At 38.5% G+C, this 18,609-nt stretch overlaps 1 protein-coding gene across 5 annotated transcripts in view; it reads left to right on the top strand.

Annotated features, from left to right (window-relative positions):
• The window catches only part of LOC127952686 (microtubule-associated protein tau-like), a 40,289-nt gene extending 21,852 nt beyond the window's left edge, over nucleotides 1-18,437 (top strand). For 2 of the 5 annotated variants that reach the window (XM_052551347.1, XM_052551348.1), the window contains 8 exons: nucleotides 88-1,278; nucleotides 6,358-6,392; nucleotides 7,104-7,167; nucleotides 7,650-7,700; nucleotides 8,212-8,444; nucleotides 12,160-12,241; nucleotides 12,456-12,562; nucleotides 15,514-18,437. In XM_052551347.1, coding sequence (XP_052407307.1) covers nucleotides 88-1,278; nucleotides 6,358-6,392; nucleotides 7,104-7,167; nucleotides 7,650-7,700; nucleotides 8,212-8,444; nucleotides 12,160-12,241; nucleotides 12,456-12,562; nucleotides 15,514-15,729 — 1,979 coding nt within the window. In that variant the 3' untranslated portion in view covers nucleotides 15,730-18,437. Of the gene's footprint in view, nucleotides 1-87; nucleotides 1,279-6,357; nucleotides 6,393-7,103; nucleotides 7,168-7,649; nucleotides 7,701-8,211; nucleotides 8,445-12,159; nucleotides 12,242-12,455; nucleotides 12,563-13,821; nucleotides 13,961-15,513 lie in introns of all 5 variants that reach the window. The other 3 variants (XM_052551352.1, XM_052551349.1, XM_052551351.1) reach the window with 3 other exon arrangements.
• Nucleotides 18,438-18,609: the final 172 nt, after the last annotated feature.

The raw sequence follows: 18,609 nt of genomic DNA, 5'->3' as shown, positions 1-18,609 counted from the left end.
TGACTGTGGAGAGAGCGTGGTTAAGTGTTGCTAATTCTACAGTGTTGTCTGTGGCTGTTCCTATCATTCTGCCTTCCATGTCATCAGAAGATTTAACACCCGGAAGTCTGCCCGAGAGTGGCCGGAGCAGTGCGGCATCAGTGGATGGGGAGGGAGAGCGAGAGAACGGGCAAAAGGAGAGCTCTGTCAGCTCAAGAGAGTCTCCAGTGTCTCTACATCCACTACCGACGACTCTAGCTGATGATTTGGGTTCAGGGATCATGGGCTTTGACAGCCAGGTGAAGAAGAGTCCCTCAGAAAAGATGACTGACCATCATAGTACCAGTGGCTCTGAGGAGGAGGAGAAAGAAGAACATGAGATGGAGAAATCTGAGAGAAGATCCGGTTCTCCTAGTGTGGAAGAAGCTCCCAGAAGTGCTATCAACATTAAAGAGGATGAAGAAGAGGACAAAGAAACAGTTAGTGATGAAGAAGAGGAAGAAACTAGAATTTCCTTGGTGCCCAGTTCTGTCACCCCAGACTTGACAACCCAGAAAGGTGAAACCATTGACGATGAACAAGAAACCCCTTCTCATCTTCCCATGACTCCAGAGGAAGCTAAAAAGCGTGGCCTATCGTTTGACTACACTGAACCTCAGGATCCCAGTCGTCAAGGTGGTCCTGTGGGCTGGGAATGCAGCTCTGACAAAACACCACCGGAAAGCAAGAGCCCCGACTCCTGCAGGGCTGATCCGGGATCACCTCTTTCTCCCAGTGCTGCTGCCGAACCTACCCAAGAGGAATCATCTCTAACAGACTTACAAACAGATGCTCAGGAGGAAGAAGAGGAAGCAGAGGTACCAGAACCTGAACAAGTAGAGGAGGCAACAACCATTCCTCCGTCCTTCCAAGAAGTTGCTGCGCCCAAACTACAGCCTAAGGCAGAGGAACATAGAGAACACGAAGAAGTAAAAGAGATCAAGCAGGAGAAATATTTGGAGACGAGCGATGATGATCAAATTAATACAGAGAAGGTAAAGCCTGTTGCCAAACCTGAGCCTGTTGCTGTTCCCCAACCTGTTGCCAAAACCGAACCTGAAGCTAAGGATGCCGTTAAGCCCAGTGTGACCACAAAAGCACCAAGCAAAGCAGCTCCTATCAAAGAATCTCCTGCAGAAAAAACAAAGAAACCCGTCGCTACAGTTGCTGCCACTCCTTCCCCTAAATCTGCTCCTAAACTTCAGAAAACTCCCTCTAAAGATGCTGCTCCGGCCAGAAAAGCAAGTGTCCCATCCAAAGGTCTGTTTTCCGTTCTGTTCCTCCAAACCCCTCACAGATCTTCTTTATTTCACCTTCCCTTTTCTTCTTTTTAAAGTAGATCAGAACTACGCAGTACCCTTTCTGAAAAGCGCACACTGCAATAAGAGTGTGTTCGGTTGAAGAAACGGACTGCTTGTAACCACAAAATCTCTCTCTCGATCCCTTGTGCCCTGTGTGTCTTTCTCTTCTCCTTCCCTCTCTGTGTGTGGTCAGTGTTATTTGGCTTGTGTCTGTGGCTAACTCTGTGCATTGATTGACCGTTACTGCTGGCACAGTTTTCACCTGCCCCTCTCTATTGCATGTTACCTGTGCATGTATGTTGAATGTATCACTCACAGAACTGTGCTTTACCTTTATGGGTCCAAACCTTTCCCAGATGTCTGTGTTATTAAACATAACCAAGTGGACCCAAAGGCCCATGCTTGTGGGGGTGACTATAACACACACTGAAAGGAGAAGGTCAGCAATCGCTGCTGGGTTCAAGACAAAATACCTTAAATGTCTCCCACAGCTGTGCAGACATCTTCTACAAAAAGATCAAACAGCTCACTCAATAATGTGAAACATTTATTTTTGCGAACTACTGTATTTTAAGACAATCTTTTGGTACTCCGCAATCTAGCAAGCTAAGTTTGGTGCTTGCAAGGCAAGGCAACTTCATGACTTTTTTTTTATATATATATATATATATATATATATATATACAGTATTGTTCAAAATAATAGCAGTACAATGTGACTAACCAGAATAATCAAGGTTTTTAGTATATTTTTTATTGCTACGTGGCAAACAAGTTACCAGTAGGTTCAGTAGATTGTCAGAAAACAAACAAGACCCAGCATTCATGATATGCACGCTCTTAAGGCTGTGCAATTGGGCAATTAGTTGAAAGGGGTGTGTTCAAAAAAATAGCAGTGTCTACCTTTGACTGTACAAACTCAAAACTATTTTGTACAAACTTTTTTTTTTCTGGGATTTAGCAATCCTGTGAATCACTAAACTAATATTTAGTTGTATGACCACAGTTTTTTAAAACTGCTTGACATCTGTGTGGCATGGAGTCAACCAACTTGTGGCACCTCTCAGCTGTTATTCCACTCCATGATTCTTTAACAACATTCCACAAATCATTCACATGTCTTGGTTTTGCTTCAGAAACAGCATTTTTGATATCACCCCACAAGTTCTCAATTGGATTAAGGTCTGGAGATTGGGCTGGCCACTCCATAACATTAATTTTGTTGGTTTGGAACCAAGACTTTGCCCGTTTACTAGTGTGTTTTGGGTCATTGTCTTGTTGAAACAACCATTTCAAGGGCATGTCCTCTTCAGCATAGGGCAACATGACCTCTTCAAGTATTTTAACATATGCAAACTGATCCATGATCCCTGGTATGCGATAAATAGGCCCAACACCATAGTAGGAGAAACATGCCCATATCATGATGCTTTCACCTCCATGCTTCACTGTCTTCACTGTGTACTGTGGCTTGAATTCAGAGTTTGGGGGTCGTCTCACAAACTGCCTGTGGCCCTTGGACCCAAAAAGAACAATTTTACTCTCATCAGTCCACAAAATGTTCCTCCATTTCTCTTTAGGCCAGTTGATGTGTTCTTTGGCAAATTGTAACCTCTTCTGCACATGCCTTTTTTTTAACAGAGGGACTTTGCGGGGGATTCTTGAAAATAGATTAGCTTCACACAGACGTCTTCTAACTGTCACAGTACTTACAGGTAACTCCAGACTGTCTTTGATCATCCTGGAGGTGATCATTGGCTGAGCCTTTGCCATTCTGGTTATTCTTCTATCCATTTTGATGGTTGTCTTCCGTTTTCTTCCACGTCTCTCTGGTTTTGCTCTCCATTTTAAGGCATTGGAGATCATTTTAGCTGAACAGCCTATCATTTTTTGCACCTCTTTATAGGTTTTCCCCTCTCTAATCAACTTTTTAATCAAAGTACGCTGTTCTTCTGAACAATGTCTTGAACGACCCATTTTCCTCAGCTTTCAAATGCATGTTCAACAAGTGTTGGCTTCATCTTAAATAGGGGCCACCTGATTCACACCTGTTTCTTCACAAAATTGATGACCTCAGTGATTGAATGCCACACTGCTATTTTTTTGAACACACCCCTTTCAACTAATTCAACTAATTGCCCAATTGCACAGCCTTAAGAGCGTGCATATCATGAATGCTGGGTCTCATTTGTTTTCTGAGAATCTACTGAACCTACTGGTAACTTGTTTGCCACGTAGCAATAAAAAAATATACGAAAAACCTTGATTATTCTGGTTAGTCACATTGTACTGCTATTATTTTGAACAATACTGTATATATATATATATATATATATATATATATATATATATATATAAAAGAAATTAATAATCAAATATAAAAAAAAAAATGAAATTTTAATTTACAATTTGCTATTGGTTTATTCTGCCACTGAATTCTTCATTCAAAACTGTGACTGTGATGATGTCACTGTAATATTTGCACTCTGAATTGAAGTTGGTCTTTCGTTTTGTATACATTTTCATACTTGATTGCAACTGGTCTTCAATCTTGTGCAAATTTGCATTCTGAATTGCAATTAATTTTCTCTTATCTATATCTATTTAATAATCTAGAGCAACTGCAAACTGGCTCTGCTTTTTGTGCAAAGCTGAAATAAAATAAGATGCTTCTTTAAAGGAACACTCCGACTTTTTGGGACTTTAGCTTATTCACAGTATCCCCCAGAGTTAGAAAAGTCCATACATACCTTTTTAATTTCTGTGCGTTCTGTAAGTGTTATTTGACGCACCCGCCGCTAGCCTAGCTTAGCACAAATACTGGATGTAAATGGATAATGGTAGCATAGTAATCCCAATAAGTGACAAAATAATGCAAACATTTTCTTATTTACATGTTGTGATCTGTATACTCACAGCGTGTACAAATAACAAGGCTATATGAGACAGAGACCATTTTTAATCGTATAAATACTGGGAACTATATTCTCACTAGGCGTAGGAGCACAGCTAACGTTACTTGGGCGGAGTGGCTACTTGGGCGGAGTGATTAGCACAGCACACGAGACGCGCCGTTGATGGTTCCGTAAACTAAACAAGTGACTAGCTAGACGTGACTCGTGATCATGGCTGACTTTGAGGAATTGTCAGATTCAGAGGAATTTTACTGTGTATCAAACCAAGATCCAGTTGAATGTATTAGTCCTGAGAGATACATTTAGCGCTGCTCATTTGTTATTGAGCGATACAGTGTGTTCATGACAACACACTAATAACAATAAAGGGGATACACGGAGCCCCTATTCACGTAATAGTGTCACTACTAAGGTTATATTACATTAGCATGGCACTGTTACAGTATGGCTAATGTTAGTCATCTCAAAACATAACGGAACACTTAACACAGCAACAGGTGATCCAATTTGTCCTGTCTTTATTATCGATGGGATGGCTATATCCTTTAGCACTCGTTTCATGGTCCGTGTGGCAACTTGCATTTTTTCAAAATAGTCGCCTACAGTAAAATGTTCAGAGCAAACGAAATACTTCGTGATGGTGTTTACAGGTGTGTTTGGAACAAGTAGCCATCGATTCATCAGGTCAGCGATTTGGGTTAGAATTCTATGAAACATCATAATATTACCTGGTCTCCCCTGTTTATTGTCGCAGCTCTTTACAATACAGCAAACACCCATGATTGTACACTATAAATTTAATATCTAGTAATTGCTGACTCTATTACTCCAACTCTGAGCGAACTCTCTCTGCTCCTCACCACGGCGTGTCTCGTGTGCTGCGCTAATCACTCCGCCCAAGTAACGTTAGCTGTGCTTCTATGCCTAGTGAGAATATAGTTCCCAGTATTTATACGATTAATAAATTGTGTCACTTATTGGGATTACTATGCTTCCATTATCCATTTACATCCAGTCTTTGTGCTAAGCTAGGCTAGCGGTGGGTGCGTCAAATAACACTTACAGAACGCACAGAAATGAAAAAGGTACGTATGGACTTATCTAACTCTGGGGGATACTGTGAATAAGCTAAAGTCCCAAAAAGTCGGAGTGTTCGTTTAATGTCATGACAGCGGCAATGACAACTCTGATGATCCATTTTATTTACACAGATTCAAAGCTTAAACCCCAAGCTTGCTGAAACTTTAAAAATTATTATTATTATTTATTTTGTTATTATTATTTTTTTGCCTCGCAAGCACTGTTATTTCAGCATTTTTTTCCTTGTACAAGTTTAAAACATTCTTAATTCTTTGCATTTTATAATAATGAAACAAGCACAAATCGATTGATGCCAAAAAGTAAAAGTATAAAGTATGTAAAAGTATAGTTTGCTGAAGATTTACATTTTGTCATCATTTACTAACCCTCATTACACTAAACCCAAATGACCGTGTTCAAGGAATATCCTGACCTCTCCATTGGACTGTTTTCATTATGTCTTCGTAATGACCATTATGTTAGCTGAAATTGAGAAGCAGACCAGTTCAATCATTTAAATAGGTTGTGTGAACTGGATTCATCAGTTCATTTAAAATGAATCAGCGATCACTCAAAGAGAATTCCTTCATGAACTCTCATAATGAATACACCAAGAAGAGAGAGGACAGATTTTCAGTGATTTTGCTTTGTTCCTCATATAAAGCTAAAGAATGGCTTCAGAAAATTTAAAATAAACTCTCCTGTTTCATGGAATAATAATAATAATAAAAAAAGCATACAGGTTTGGAAGAAAGAAACTAAAACATGAGGAGGGTGAGTAAATGGTGACTCAATTTTCATTTTGCAATAAGTGTTTGTTTCTGAACATCTATCATAAACAAACACACCAAAATGAAAGGCTGGAATCGCTGCTTCAGGAAACAGGACATCCAACATCACAGCTGAAAAATCACATTGAGCACTGATGCAAAAACGTTTCTTCGAATCAAGTAGATTGACATCTTGATAAGTCTTAAGTCTTGGTTCAGGCCACCAAACTGTCAATATATGAGCTTGCACTTACTATTACTTCTTTTCTTACAGCCAAGGCTGGAGCAGGGGCAACTCCTGAAAAAAAGGTACATTCATTATCATGGGTGATGTTATGATTTGTTGGAAAAACAGCTATAAGTCCATAGCCAGATGTGCTAAAATATGCAAAACTCAGAGGAGTCATTGATTTGTTTTACACTTAATTTAAATCATCTTCAATTTTATTTTGGTATTTTTTCCATTGCATTTTGGCATTTCTTAAATTTTTCAGTTAATTTCCTGATTGCTTTTTGCCATTGCTTTACATTTTTGTCTTTATCACCTTCTCAAACACATAAGATATCCACCACAACCCTGCATGCAAAATCTAGACCCACTTCTGCCCCCGAAAGAGGGTATCCAGTCTCAGGCATCCCCAGCAAAAAGCCCCCAGTCTCTTCCTCAACTCCACCATGTCACTTTAGCAGTCCAAGCTCTGCAAAATCTGTAAAAAGGCCCAAAAGTGCAGGAGCAAGAGCGTCCAAGGCCACGGTGAGTACTGCCACCCATGCTTAACCATCGGCCTAGTGAATTCCCCCTCAAAGTGAAGTCCCCCCAAAATTCAAACAAGGAGACTGAATTTTCAACACCTGCGACTTCACAACATCAACATACTTATTAACAGAGCAGAAACAGAAGCTAATGAAAGGATCTCTGTCATGTTTTGCATGTATTGTTGCCATTAAATGGCTAAAAAAACTCCCTGAATAAAAGCTGAAAATGTACTATTGGCTGTTGTTTTTATTGTTCATATTTAGGCTGGAGATGCCAAGACAAAGACGGCGGGTGCCAAACCCCAAGGAGTTGGCATCAAAATCCCTGGTAAGTGATTTTCATATGCATCTTTCCAAGGGTCCACATTAATCTTTGTTTAGTGCCATGAAAAGGAAGGATACTTGCTGACTCAACCTTTAATTTCCCTTCTTGCCAGTTTAAAAAGGAAATTGATGTTATTATGTGAATTAAGCACTTTCAGGCAATGTCCTCACGATTAACAACAAATTTCACTTCTGAATGCATTCTCTCATGCAATTCAGTGTGACATGACTAATGAAATGCACTGATTACAAATTCATAAGCAAGTCAAATCTGGAGGAGCTGTGTGGTTCAGTGTATTCACTGCATGTCAAACTGCAGAAGTGATCACAACTTCTCATCATTTTACTGCGCACCATTTAACAAGTCTTCAGGAAGCACATAATATCTAACTACTTGAAATGGGTTATGAAACCCCAAGGGAATGATTCTCTATTTATAGAGAATTTACATGACTGATTTGTACCACTTTGATTTGTGAAATACAGCTGCTTCACGGATGGAGCAGCGAAAGGCAGGACCAGGGTCCATTGAAAGAGGTAAAAAAAAAAAGAGAGAAAAAGCCTCTTTTGTGTGGTAGCTAGTTTAATGCTTGCAATCGAAAAATCTGCACTGCTGAAATAATGAAAAGTGCACAAAACTCCATGAAAGCTCCTATATATTCTACAGAATTTCAAAGAAAGGCTGGAAGGCGATGGTGAGCATGTGTTCATGTTCCTGGATCAACATTCGTATGACTTTGAAGGAAATACCTGTTTTAGGCTTTGATCGGGGTTAGGTGTTTCTACACTCTTGTTAATCGGCTATAATTTCACACTGATTTTAGGAATAAATTATGGGTAGGGTTAGGTTTAGGGGTAGAAATTGGGGTAAGTCTATATTTTTGGACAGTAATGTTGGTCCAGGATCAACAAAAGATGTTGATCCAGGAACATGTCTTACTTGGCAAAATCACGGTGACTGGAAAGCGATAGTTAACTAAAGAGTAAATAATCAGAGGAGCATAAAAGTACTGAAATATTCTGGTCTTCTGATGTTTTTCATCGTCAGCTGACTCACCTAAAACCCCAGACCGTAGTGGTTGCAGCAGCCCAGCCAGTCGGTCCTCCACCCCTGGACAACAGGTGAAGAAAGTGGCGGTGGTGCGCACCCCTCCCAAATCACCTGGTTCACTGAGATCTCGCGCCCCGATCGCTCCTGTTGCACCCATGCCTGACCTGAAGAACGTCAAGTCCAAGATCGGCTCCACCGAGAACATCAAATACCAACCTGGAGGCGGGAAGGTAATTCGCTCATGCATGATTTTCAACTGGTAAAAACAAATGTCTGAAAACAAAACCAGAAGGTTTGGATGAACTTACGGTGAAGTTGAAAGATTTGAATACAGTCCAGCTCTAGGAGACAACTTTGACCACATCTGATGGAAGTAGGCCAATCATGTTCGAGTGGAGATTTGGATTCATTTTTTTGGTTCATATATTTGACAGAAAAGCCTATAATCAAGTTCACTCACGTTGGAGACAGTTAGTTAACCATTGTCAGACTGTAAATTGGAAGTACGTCAAGTCTGAAAAGAAATGTTATGTCTTTAACAATTGAAGAAACCTCTTTGCAGAGCCTGGGATCTTCAGCTCGACTCAAAGCATCGGGTTAACGCTCTTGACTCTCCTTGTCCTTTTCCAGGTGGCTATTGTTCATAAGAAGATCGACTTTTCTAATGTTCAGTCTAGATGTGGATCCAAAGACAATGTCAAGCATGTTCCTGGAGGTGGTAATGTGAGTAACAGATAGGGTTAGCGCCCCTCACTAATAGAAGAAAAAAAATTGTGTAGTTAGAAGCCGTTAACATTAGATACAGCTCCAAAATAGTGCAGGAAAAAAAGAGAAAAACAACCAAACATACTATTATTTTTCAGCTGTTTGATTGAAAAAAGGACCCCACACAGACATGATGTTTATGAAATATCCTGTAAAAAGATATGAGAATCAGAGCAGTTTCTTCAGGATATTACCCCACTTATGTCTAAGTCTAATAACCTACTTGACGTGTTGAAATTATCAAAAACGATTGACTTAAAGGTCCTATGACATGAAAATTTCACTTTCTGAGGTTTTTTAACATTAATATGAGTTCGCCTAGCCTGTATATGGTCCCCAAGTTTCTAGAAATTTTAATCGGTGTAAATCGAGATTTTGCTATCTTTCTCTGCCTTTGAGAAAAAGGAAGCTCAAGCGATGGGAAAAGATCGAAAAAATAATTATATAATCAACACTTCCACGATTCGTTAATCTCGACAGCTGTAATATATAATATATATATATATATATATATATATATATATATATATATATATATATATATAATATATATATATATATATATATATAATATATATATATATATATATATATATATATATATATATATATATATATATATATATATATATGAGAGGGGTTCCACATGTAATACGCATTTCGAATGCAAAGATGTCAGCCAATCACAACAGTTGTGGTTTACTCGGAGTCTCACAGCAGACACGCCCCTTCAAACTGAGCATTCAAGCTAGAGGGCTAATATCAGGATATAAAAATGCTTTTTATTTCTAAATTTTAAATGTAAAAGTCATACTAACTAGGGCTGGGTGATATATCTAGCGATATGATCATGCGAATCTAATCAGTAAACGTGCTTCTGTGATCACCGCTAAAATCGCCATCACCTGCTCATAATTGGAGTGGCATTTAATAGACTGAGCCGTAGATCGCTGAAAAGCTACGCAATATTGCGTTCATTATCGCGTTCAATGCCACTCCAATTATAAGCAGGTGATGCGCATGATCATATCGTTAGATATATCGCCCAGCTCTAATACTAACAATGTAAGTACACCTAAGGAAACATTAAAAAGCATTTAAATAAAGTGAAGTGACATTCAGCCAAGTATGGTGGTGAACCATACTCAGAATTTGTGCTCTGCATTTAACCCATCCGAAATGCACACACACAGAGCAGTGAACACACACACACACACACACACTGTGAGCACACACCCGGAGCAGTGGGCAGCCATTTATGCTGCGGCGCCTGGGGAGCAGTTGGGGGTTCGATGCCTTGCTCAAGGGCACCTAAGTCGTGGTATTGAAGGTGGAGAGAGAGCTGTTCATGCTGTTCATGTTCATGTTCACCCCCACCCACAATTCCATCCGGCCCGAGACTAGAACTCACAACCCTTCGATTGGGAGTCCAACCCTCTAACCATTAGGCCACGACTTCCCCAAGGAAATAATCCATGTCATGGGACCTTTAAGAACCTGGAGCTATGACTATGACTGCTGCGCATTTCTAACAGACAGGTTCAAGTATGTAAAGCTCCCAAAGACGGTTCTGCACACTCAGTGTGAATAGTTACCTTTTGTAACTAATGAAACCCTAACACACATACACGCAGTCAAAGCTTTGAAGTAGCTCTCCATCAACAAGTCAAGTTTTATCTACCAAACACCCACACAGCCAAAAGACAAGTCAAATCATTGTTTTTAAACAGTTAGATTAAGTTAGATTAAAAGCCATTCACCTGTTTTAACTTACTAATGAGCATGAACATCCAAGACTTAAAAAATAGACTTTAAATAGAACTTAGACAGTATAGTCTTGCATCTTAGCATATTAACAGTCCTGTTCATACTGTACTTTCTATAGTGATTACTGTTACTAGGTTATAACCCTGAACCTACCCCTAAACCCCTAATTAACCCATTTAGTTACCTTATTTTACCCATTACTTTCTTTTAGGGAAGTACATTGCAAGTATACATAAAGTCACTGCAAAAAAGTTCAACCAACTTATTATCTTTTAAGCTCTTGTTGATCTTGCAAGAGAGTTAACAGTTAAAATGTGAATTGACTAGTGGCTTTAGCTATGAGCTGTGCTGAAAAATGGCAGTTTTGTGAAGGTTTGGCGAGTCCAGGGAAAGCAGCATGCCTGCTCTGGCAATGCATTTGGGCAAGACATCCATCTAGATGCCTTTGCACAAACTAGGTTCAATTTATTTGCCTGATCCCCAGTGTTGGTATCTCCTCTTACCTGGTGTTCCTCCTGGTGATGCACTCGGACCGCTGACTGGTTGCTGTGTTGTAGATTGCAATTCCTCTGCAGGTGGAGATTGTGAAGGGGTTTCAGGTAGTCAGATATGCAGAAAAAAAAACCTCCATTACAGTGCTTGCAAGGTCAATTAAGATCCATTAATCTGCATTCAAATACTTAATTTCTCTCCACAAACTGCTTAAAGTCTCAATTCAGACATTGCTTTGTAGATAATTTCATCTTTTGGTGTGCTACTTTTCTTCTCTTCTTATCTGGATCACTTTGCCAAAGAAGTTGTTTTTGTTGCCTTACAAGCGCTGGTATTGCCTTCAGATGTAAATTGAGTTATATCTTAGTTTCGCCTGAAGCAGTTAATCAGATATAACATGAATTCTTGCATTACAATCTCATCCCTCTATGAACCCATGGGTCCCTTCCTTTGACTAAAATATTGAGTGATGCATAAATTGAGTGAATCTCTTTTCTGACTCCGTATTCGGGACAGAGAAGAAAATGTCCATGTCGAGAATATTTTTTGAAAAGGTATTTACACATTTTTACATGTGATCATGAAAAGACCATGTGTAAATGCCCTATAAGATGTATTCAGACATATAGTAACCAGTCAGACATATATCTGATGTCAACCTAGTCTATGTACATATATTTTATGCCTCCTAAATTGAAAAATGTCACTCCAATAAAATTGCATGAAGCTTGAGTATATAAATTGGATTTAGATCTGTGTTGTGGTGGCAAGTTACTTCTCTGTCCCATGAACCCTGTTGTTGTGAATAATGGTCGTTTTCCTACTCCAGATCATCAGCTCCTCGGGTGCCTGAGCATGCGCTTCATTTCCTCCCAAATTGCTCTGTTTGATAACTGACTCTATTTATTCCTCATGCTTCAGGTTCAGATAGTGCACAAAAAGATCGACCTAAGCAACGTCCAATCAAAGTGTGGCTCCAAGGTCAACATTCATCACAAACCGGGTGAGATTTGAGTCAGAAACATGACCAATATTGCTTAGTCAAGACATAAAATGTTTCTGCATGTAAAATTCAGAATGTAAAATTGCTTTACATCTTATTGACCCGGATAGATTAAAAATGCCATCCCTATTTCTATCTTCACCTTCAGTGCACTAAAAACAATTGGGAAAGGTTTGATTTAAACAGAAGTTGTCCGCATTGCTCTGTATTTTAGGAGGTGGAAATGTGGAGATCAAATCTGAGAAGCTGGATTTCAAAGGCCAGTCAAAAGTTGGATCTCTGGAGAACATTGGACATGTTCCTGGGGGCGGACAGAGGAGGGTATGTTCTTGAGAAATGTGCAATACTGTGTTGAATCATTTGTCATTTGGATGAAACTAATTCACAACAATAATACAAATGCATAGGACAACATAATGTGTTTCATGATGCATTTTGACGGTTTTTATCTACTCTTGCCTGCAATGCTCACCTGAGTTTCAAGTTTCCTCTTTATGTTAGATCTTGCTGTGGCCAGCATGCTTCCTCCTGCTTGGCAGACCTCAGTGTACTTGTTTTGCACATATTTTCGCCGACTCCTTTGAGTTGCCTTTAAGATCTACTGTTCTGCTCCTAATCTAGATCAAATGTTATTATCCTGTGGCCCATTAACTATTTATTTAAATGTTTATTTCATGCAAAATCTTAAACTTGCTCAGATTTTACTCATGTTGTTCCAAACCTGCATGACTTTATGTCTTCCATGGAACACAAAAGAATATTCCTAAAGGCTCTAATGAATTACATATAATTATTAAATGAATGAATAAGGATGATTTTAGATATATAATAAATGAAATCAGTCAACGTAGAGCACATGATTTATTGTATGATAGAAGCTGGGTCTTGCTCTCCTTCATCTTCTCTCTCTACTGAGCATATTTTCAATCATTTTTAAGATCACTGCATTTTCTAGTGCTCCCTTGCTTAGTGTTAACTATTCTTCCATTCAGCGATCTGCTGCTCCTGTGTCCCTTTTTATCACACATAAACTAAAACTGCTGTCTGAGTGCTGCTTTCATGTGTTCACACTCAGAGACATTCAGCGATCGAGTAGGAGTGCTGATCTGAGAAATATATCTGAGCGCACGAAAGAAAATATACCTATGTCCAATCATGGAACTGGATCTCGGATGAAAGTTTTTAATAAATCAGTAATAATCTCACAGAATCATGTTTGAGGAAGATGTTTTACGGTGGATGACATTTAAATTAATTACAGTTTTAGTCTAGCACTAGATACATCATAATTATGGATCCAGAACACATAAATAAATGAAATTTAGTCTTTTGATCAAAGAAGTTTTTGCTCTTAACTTATTGATGGGCATTATTATTTGATCCACAGGAGGAAGATGATAGAGTAGACCGGCACTATTACTAAATATTGAAACTGCTTCACGCCTTCTCCTAGCATTCCCTCTAGTTTGAGTGTTTTTATTTTTTTTATCCCTTTATAACCTTATTTCATACTTTGCATCCCAACACATTTTGTTTTGTTTACCCATAACCATGTGAACTATGTGGCGTCCACACTGTAGAGGGAGAAGGGGAAGGAAGCAGAGCCGCAGGCCGCAAATGCTTCCTCTAATGGGGACGCTGTTCACTCTATTGATGTGGACATGACCTTTGACCTTCCCTCCTCTGAAGGGAACAGTCTGGTTAAGTCAGAGGGCCTCAGTAAGTATAACACTGGAATTATCAAGTGTCTTTTTTCAATTCAACAGTGCATTATCTTTATAAGAAATATTTTAGTACATTTATAATCCCACTTATGTGAGCAAATAAAACTATTCTTATCAAAATGAATGGGATGGATGCAGAAAGTACTGAATGTTTATTTTATATATATATATATATATATATATATATATATATATATATATATATATATTTACTGAACTGTATTTTATAAGACTCACCTTACCATGTTGCATCTAGTTGTCCATGTAAGTCCACTAGAGGGAAGCCTTACTGCAAATTAAGCTGGGACAGATATACAGACTATTATAAAAAAATACACAATGCCCTTCAAAACATTCTACAGTTTTTTTTGAAGAAATTAATACTTTTTTTATTAAGCAGTGACACATTAAATTAATCACAAGTGATCATAAAACTGTCAAATAAATGCAGTTTATTTTCTACTAAGAAAAAAAAAATTACGGTTTCCAGAAAAAACTTTAAAAAGCACAGTAAATCGGCGTGTTATGCTGCATTCATGCCATATCGGAATTACAGTAATTTCTAAAGGACAAAACATGACGTTCTATTTGGCGCTGTTCATATTCTTGGACTCAGACACAGATCTATCGCACTATCACTGCCTAAACAAAGCCATGGTCAGAAAACTCCCAGTTCACAAGTTACAATTACGAGTTCTACGTCTTTTACGAGTTGGTATATCGTAATTACGGTAATTACAAAATGGCGTGAACACACCTAGAGAAATATTTCTGAAGGATCATGTGACACTAAAGACACCACTAATGATGCTGGAAATTCAGATTTGCATCAGGAATAAAATTTAATTTCAAAATATATTAAAATAAATATTTTTTATTTTCCAGCAAGACTGTTTTAGTTTGTATTTGCTCAAATAATGGCAGCGTTCGTAATAAACTTAGTGATATATAAAAATAATAAACCTTAGTGACCCCAAACAATACATACAACCTTTCATATTATGTACGATAATTAGGGCTGCACGACATTGGGAAAAAATGACATTGCGATATTTTATTTTTCTGCGATATAAAATCTAATCAAATTTTTTCTTACAAACAAAAATGGGGTGAGCACACTTACATTCTCATTTTAAATGATTTAAACATTGAAAACATCGTGTCAATTGATTAATATGCGCGAGGGAGAGAGAGCAAGACAGCGCTCATGTTGTTTGAAGGCGGTGAGTGTGCGGCAGGGGCTCGCTCTCTCTTTCTCACTCTCTCTCACGCTCTATCTCTCTCTGCCCTGTTAAACTTTCAGGACTTAAAAACTGTTGTGCAATTAATCTGCCAATCACATTGGTCAAGGGCCGTACAGTTAATGAATAATGGATCAACTATGACAGCCTACATCGCACATCCGCGATGTGACTATCGTGGATTATTCGTACATTGCGATATCGATGCTTAAACGACACATCGTGCAGCCCTAATATTATCTTAAAAAACCTGACAGTTGTTCATTTGCATCCAATTTAATCCGAATTCCTCCTTCCCTCCCGTCAGATTGAGAGCCACAAGCTGAGTTTCCGAGAGCAAGCCAAAGCACGCACCGACCACGGCGCTGAGATCGTGTACCAGTCCCCCGACATTTCCATGGATGGATCGCCCCGCCGCCTCAGCAACGTGTCTTCCTCCGGCAGCATCAACATGACCGACTCCCCACAACTGTCCACGCTAGCTGATCAGGTGTCGGCCTCCCTCGCTAAACAAGGCCTGTGAGCTGCCGGCACCAAACCACACATTGAAAAAAAAAAAAAAAAAAAATTACAAATGTATCTCCTTCAGTCCTTTCAAAAGAGGTGCTTGTCGGATTTCTCCTAACTAAAGGTTGTCCCAGCGGCTTGTCTGCTTGTGAAATAATTTTTGCCTCCTGGCACGGTGAGACAGGTATTGATGTTATTGACTTAGTATTAACAAAAGAGAGAGAGAAAAAAAAAACGCTTCAATTTAAAAGGAGCTGGTGGTGTATTGATCCAAATGGTCATTTACAGCACTGAGTAGCCTGATTTTTTTTCTTTTAATACCCCGTTTTTTTTTTAAGAAACAACAATGACATTTGCTTTCAAAGCTGTATTTGCTTCGTTGCCTTATTGTGAATGTTTTTATTTACCATAACTTGCACTCCTGTTTTGACATGCAACGGTAGTGAAGGCAAACGTGCTACATGGTTCGGAAGGGTGCAGTTAATGAGAGGCTGTGAATTTGATAGGACAGGAACATTTCAAACGCTCCTAGGTATAACTTACAATCGGACACAACAGAGGCCCGCTATATAGTTATTTCAATCAAACGCATCAGAGCGCTCTATAGTGCATGCTTTGGTGTTTAATAAAAGTTTTTAAATTCACAAAACACCTCAATTGTGTGTTCGATCCAAATTAAAACAGTAAAGACTTTGATAAATCATATTTCTGATGAGTCTAGGATAAAGTAATTCTAATATCATAGTTTGGAAATGTCGGTATCAGACTTTACCTGTGAATTGTATTAAACTGCGCATCCTCATTCATCACCAGAGCAGATTCTCAAGGCTTATCTGTCCTCGTAAATGCACAGGAAGTTGCATCGCTGAAGGAAATCTTGCTTGGCCTCTAGCGACTCTTGACAGAGAGGAAAGCAAATGTCAATATATAAAAATAATCACAAAAATTTAAATAAACTGTTGTACAGGGCTCAACAATAAGGATTTTTGTCTATCTGGACAGTTGTTTACATTTTTTTTATAGCGACATATTTTGTCTGTAAAAATATACATTTTAATTCTAGATTTTTTTTAAACGTTAATACAAATAATTAGAAACATAACTCCATTTTACATAGACTTTTTTATATTTATATATTTTTTTTAATTATTTTTAGCAAAATTGTTTAGGATGATCTTTTTACAATAATTTAATGCAAATTATTAAAAATGAAAGTTTTTTTTTTTTTTACACTGCCAAATAACAATGTTAACTCCTAACTGATAATGTCTAGTAATTAAGTACAACCATTGCATCATTCTGATGGCGTTTCCGTTTTCACAACAAAAATGATTGCCATGTTTAAAAAGATTTATGAGACCAAATATAAGATGTAGTGACGGCCTCACACAGGCCCCAGATCACATTGTCATCCTTACTGTTGAGCTCTGAAGTAGTTTGCCCTGCACAAGCACCATCAAACTCAATATACATCACTCGGTACATCCTCTCATTGTTTCCTTCTGCTTATATCTGTGTGGTAATGATGCTTCTGTATTGATGGATTTCAGCTTCTGTGTGTAAAATGCTGTTCCAAAGCATGAGTGTATGAACCACTTCAAAAGAAATGAGAGGATTTCAGTTAAAAGCACTCAATAAAATAACTGTAACATCACATCAGGAAATCTCATATTGAGGACAGACAACAGAAAAGTGCCTCCCGGTGTCCATCAGCTACATTTGAGAAGACCGTCTTATGTTTTAAAGATTCTCTTTGGTCTAAGATGGATCATTTGGTGTAAAACACGGAGCAGGACATTTAACACACAGCCAAGCTCCCCTCAGTATAGAGTCAAACCACATTCCCAGCATGCAATCCACTTCACCCATGGTTGTGAATATTGTAGCCAGTCACCAAACCCAACTGTTTAGAAAACTACCTTTTTACTAGAGCGTTAAACTCATCTTAAAACACGAAAAGAAAGAAGAAAAAAGTGGAGGAGGATTGAAGGAACAATGCTACCTGCTAAGATCCAGGTTTATGTTGCACTCTTTTTTTTCTAATAGTATTGTGTGGACGATGTCAAAGATGTACGAATGCGTTCAGAAGATCTGATTTGGATCGGACACTAAGCTTTTTGTTTAATATCTGCAGTGCATTGCAGCTTTAGGCTCGTTTGAAAGTGTATGCACTGATGTGACAGAAGAGCTGCCTTTACACAAACCGCATTACTCATTTAGATGTATATCTTGCATTCAGAAATGTGGAAAAAAATAATATAATAATAACAATATTAATAGGTAAAATAGAGGAATAATTTGCATCCAGAATATCAGTTTAGGACTTAACTAGTGCCACCTGCATCTTAACATGAGCCTGTGAGACGCTTTAGACGGACTGCTGTAAACCCAACACTGTGGCCGTCCTACAGCATGCTGCTAACATAAACATGAAGAACAGTTATCAGATCAAATGTTTGAAAACGGCACTGGATAAGGCCTTTTAAGTCATTCCGCCCTTTATCTGGGTTTCAAATGATTCTGTAATAATCTGTTAACCGGTTCCGAGGTCTCTCTATCTCTCTTTCCTCCGTTTCATTTCCCGCCTCTGCTCTTCTCCTCGCAGTTCTTCATTCTAGCTTGACAGTTGTGATTGTCTTTATCGTAATGTGTTTTATTAAATGGTTTACACTGATACTCCTTGCTGTAAACGTAAATTTGGAAATAAAGTCCTTATTAAACTGCTTTGTGTGTCCTTTGTTTTTCTGGAAGATCACTCTCTCTTGGTTTCCTTTTCCCTTCAGATGATTTACTCAGTGGATGCGTGTTATAGTCGTGTTTATAAACACTAGATAATATACTTAAAGGTACAGTGTCATTTTATTTTACGTTTGAAAGATTCACAGGTGAAAAGCTA

Source organism: Carassius gibelio, chromosome B3 (assembly GCF_023724105.1).
Source record: "Carassius gibelio isolate Cgi1373 ecotype wild population from Czech Republic chromosome B3, carGib1.2-hapl.c, whole genome shotgun sequence".
NCBI classification, from domain to species: Eukaryota; Metazoa; Chordata; class Actinopteri; order Cypriniformes; family Cyprinidae; genus Carassius; species Carassius gibelio.
The sequence above is the reverse complement of the archived record's forward strand: the minus strand, read 5'-3'. Positions and strand labels throughout refer to the sequence as shown.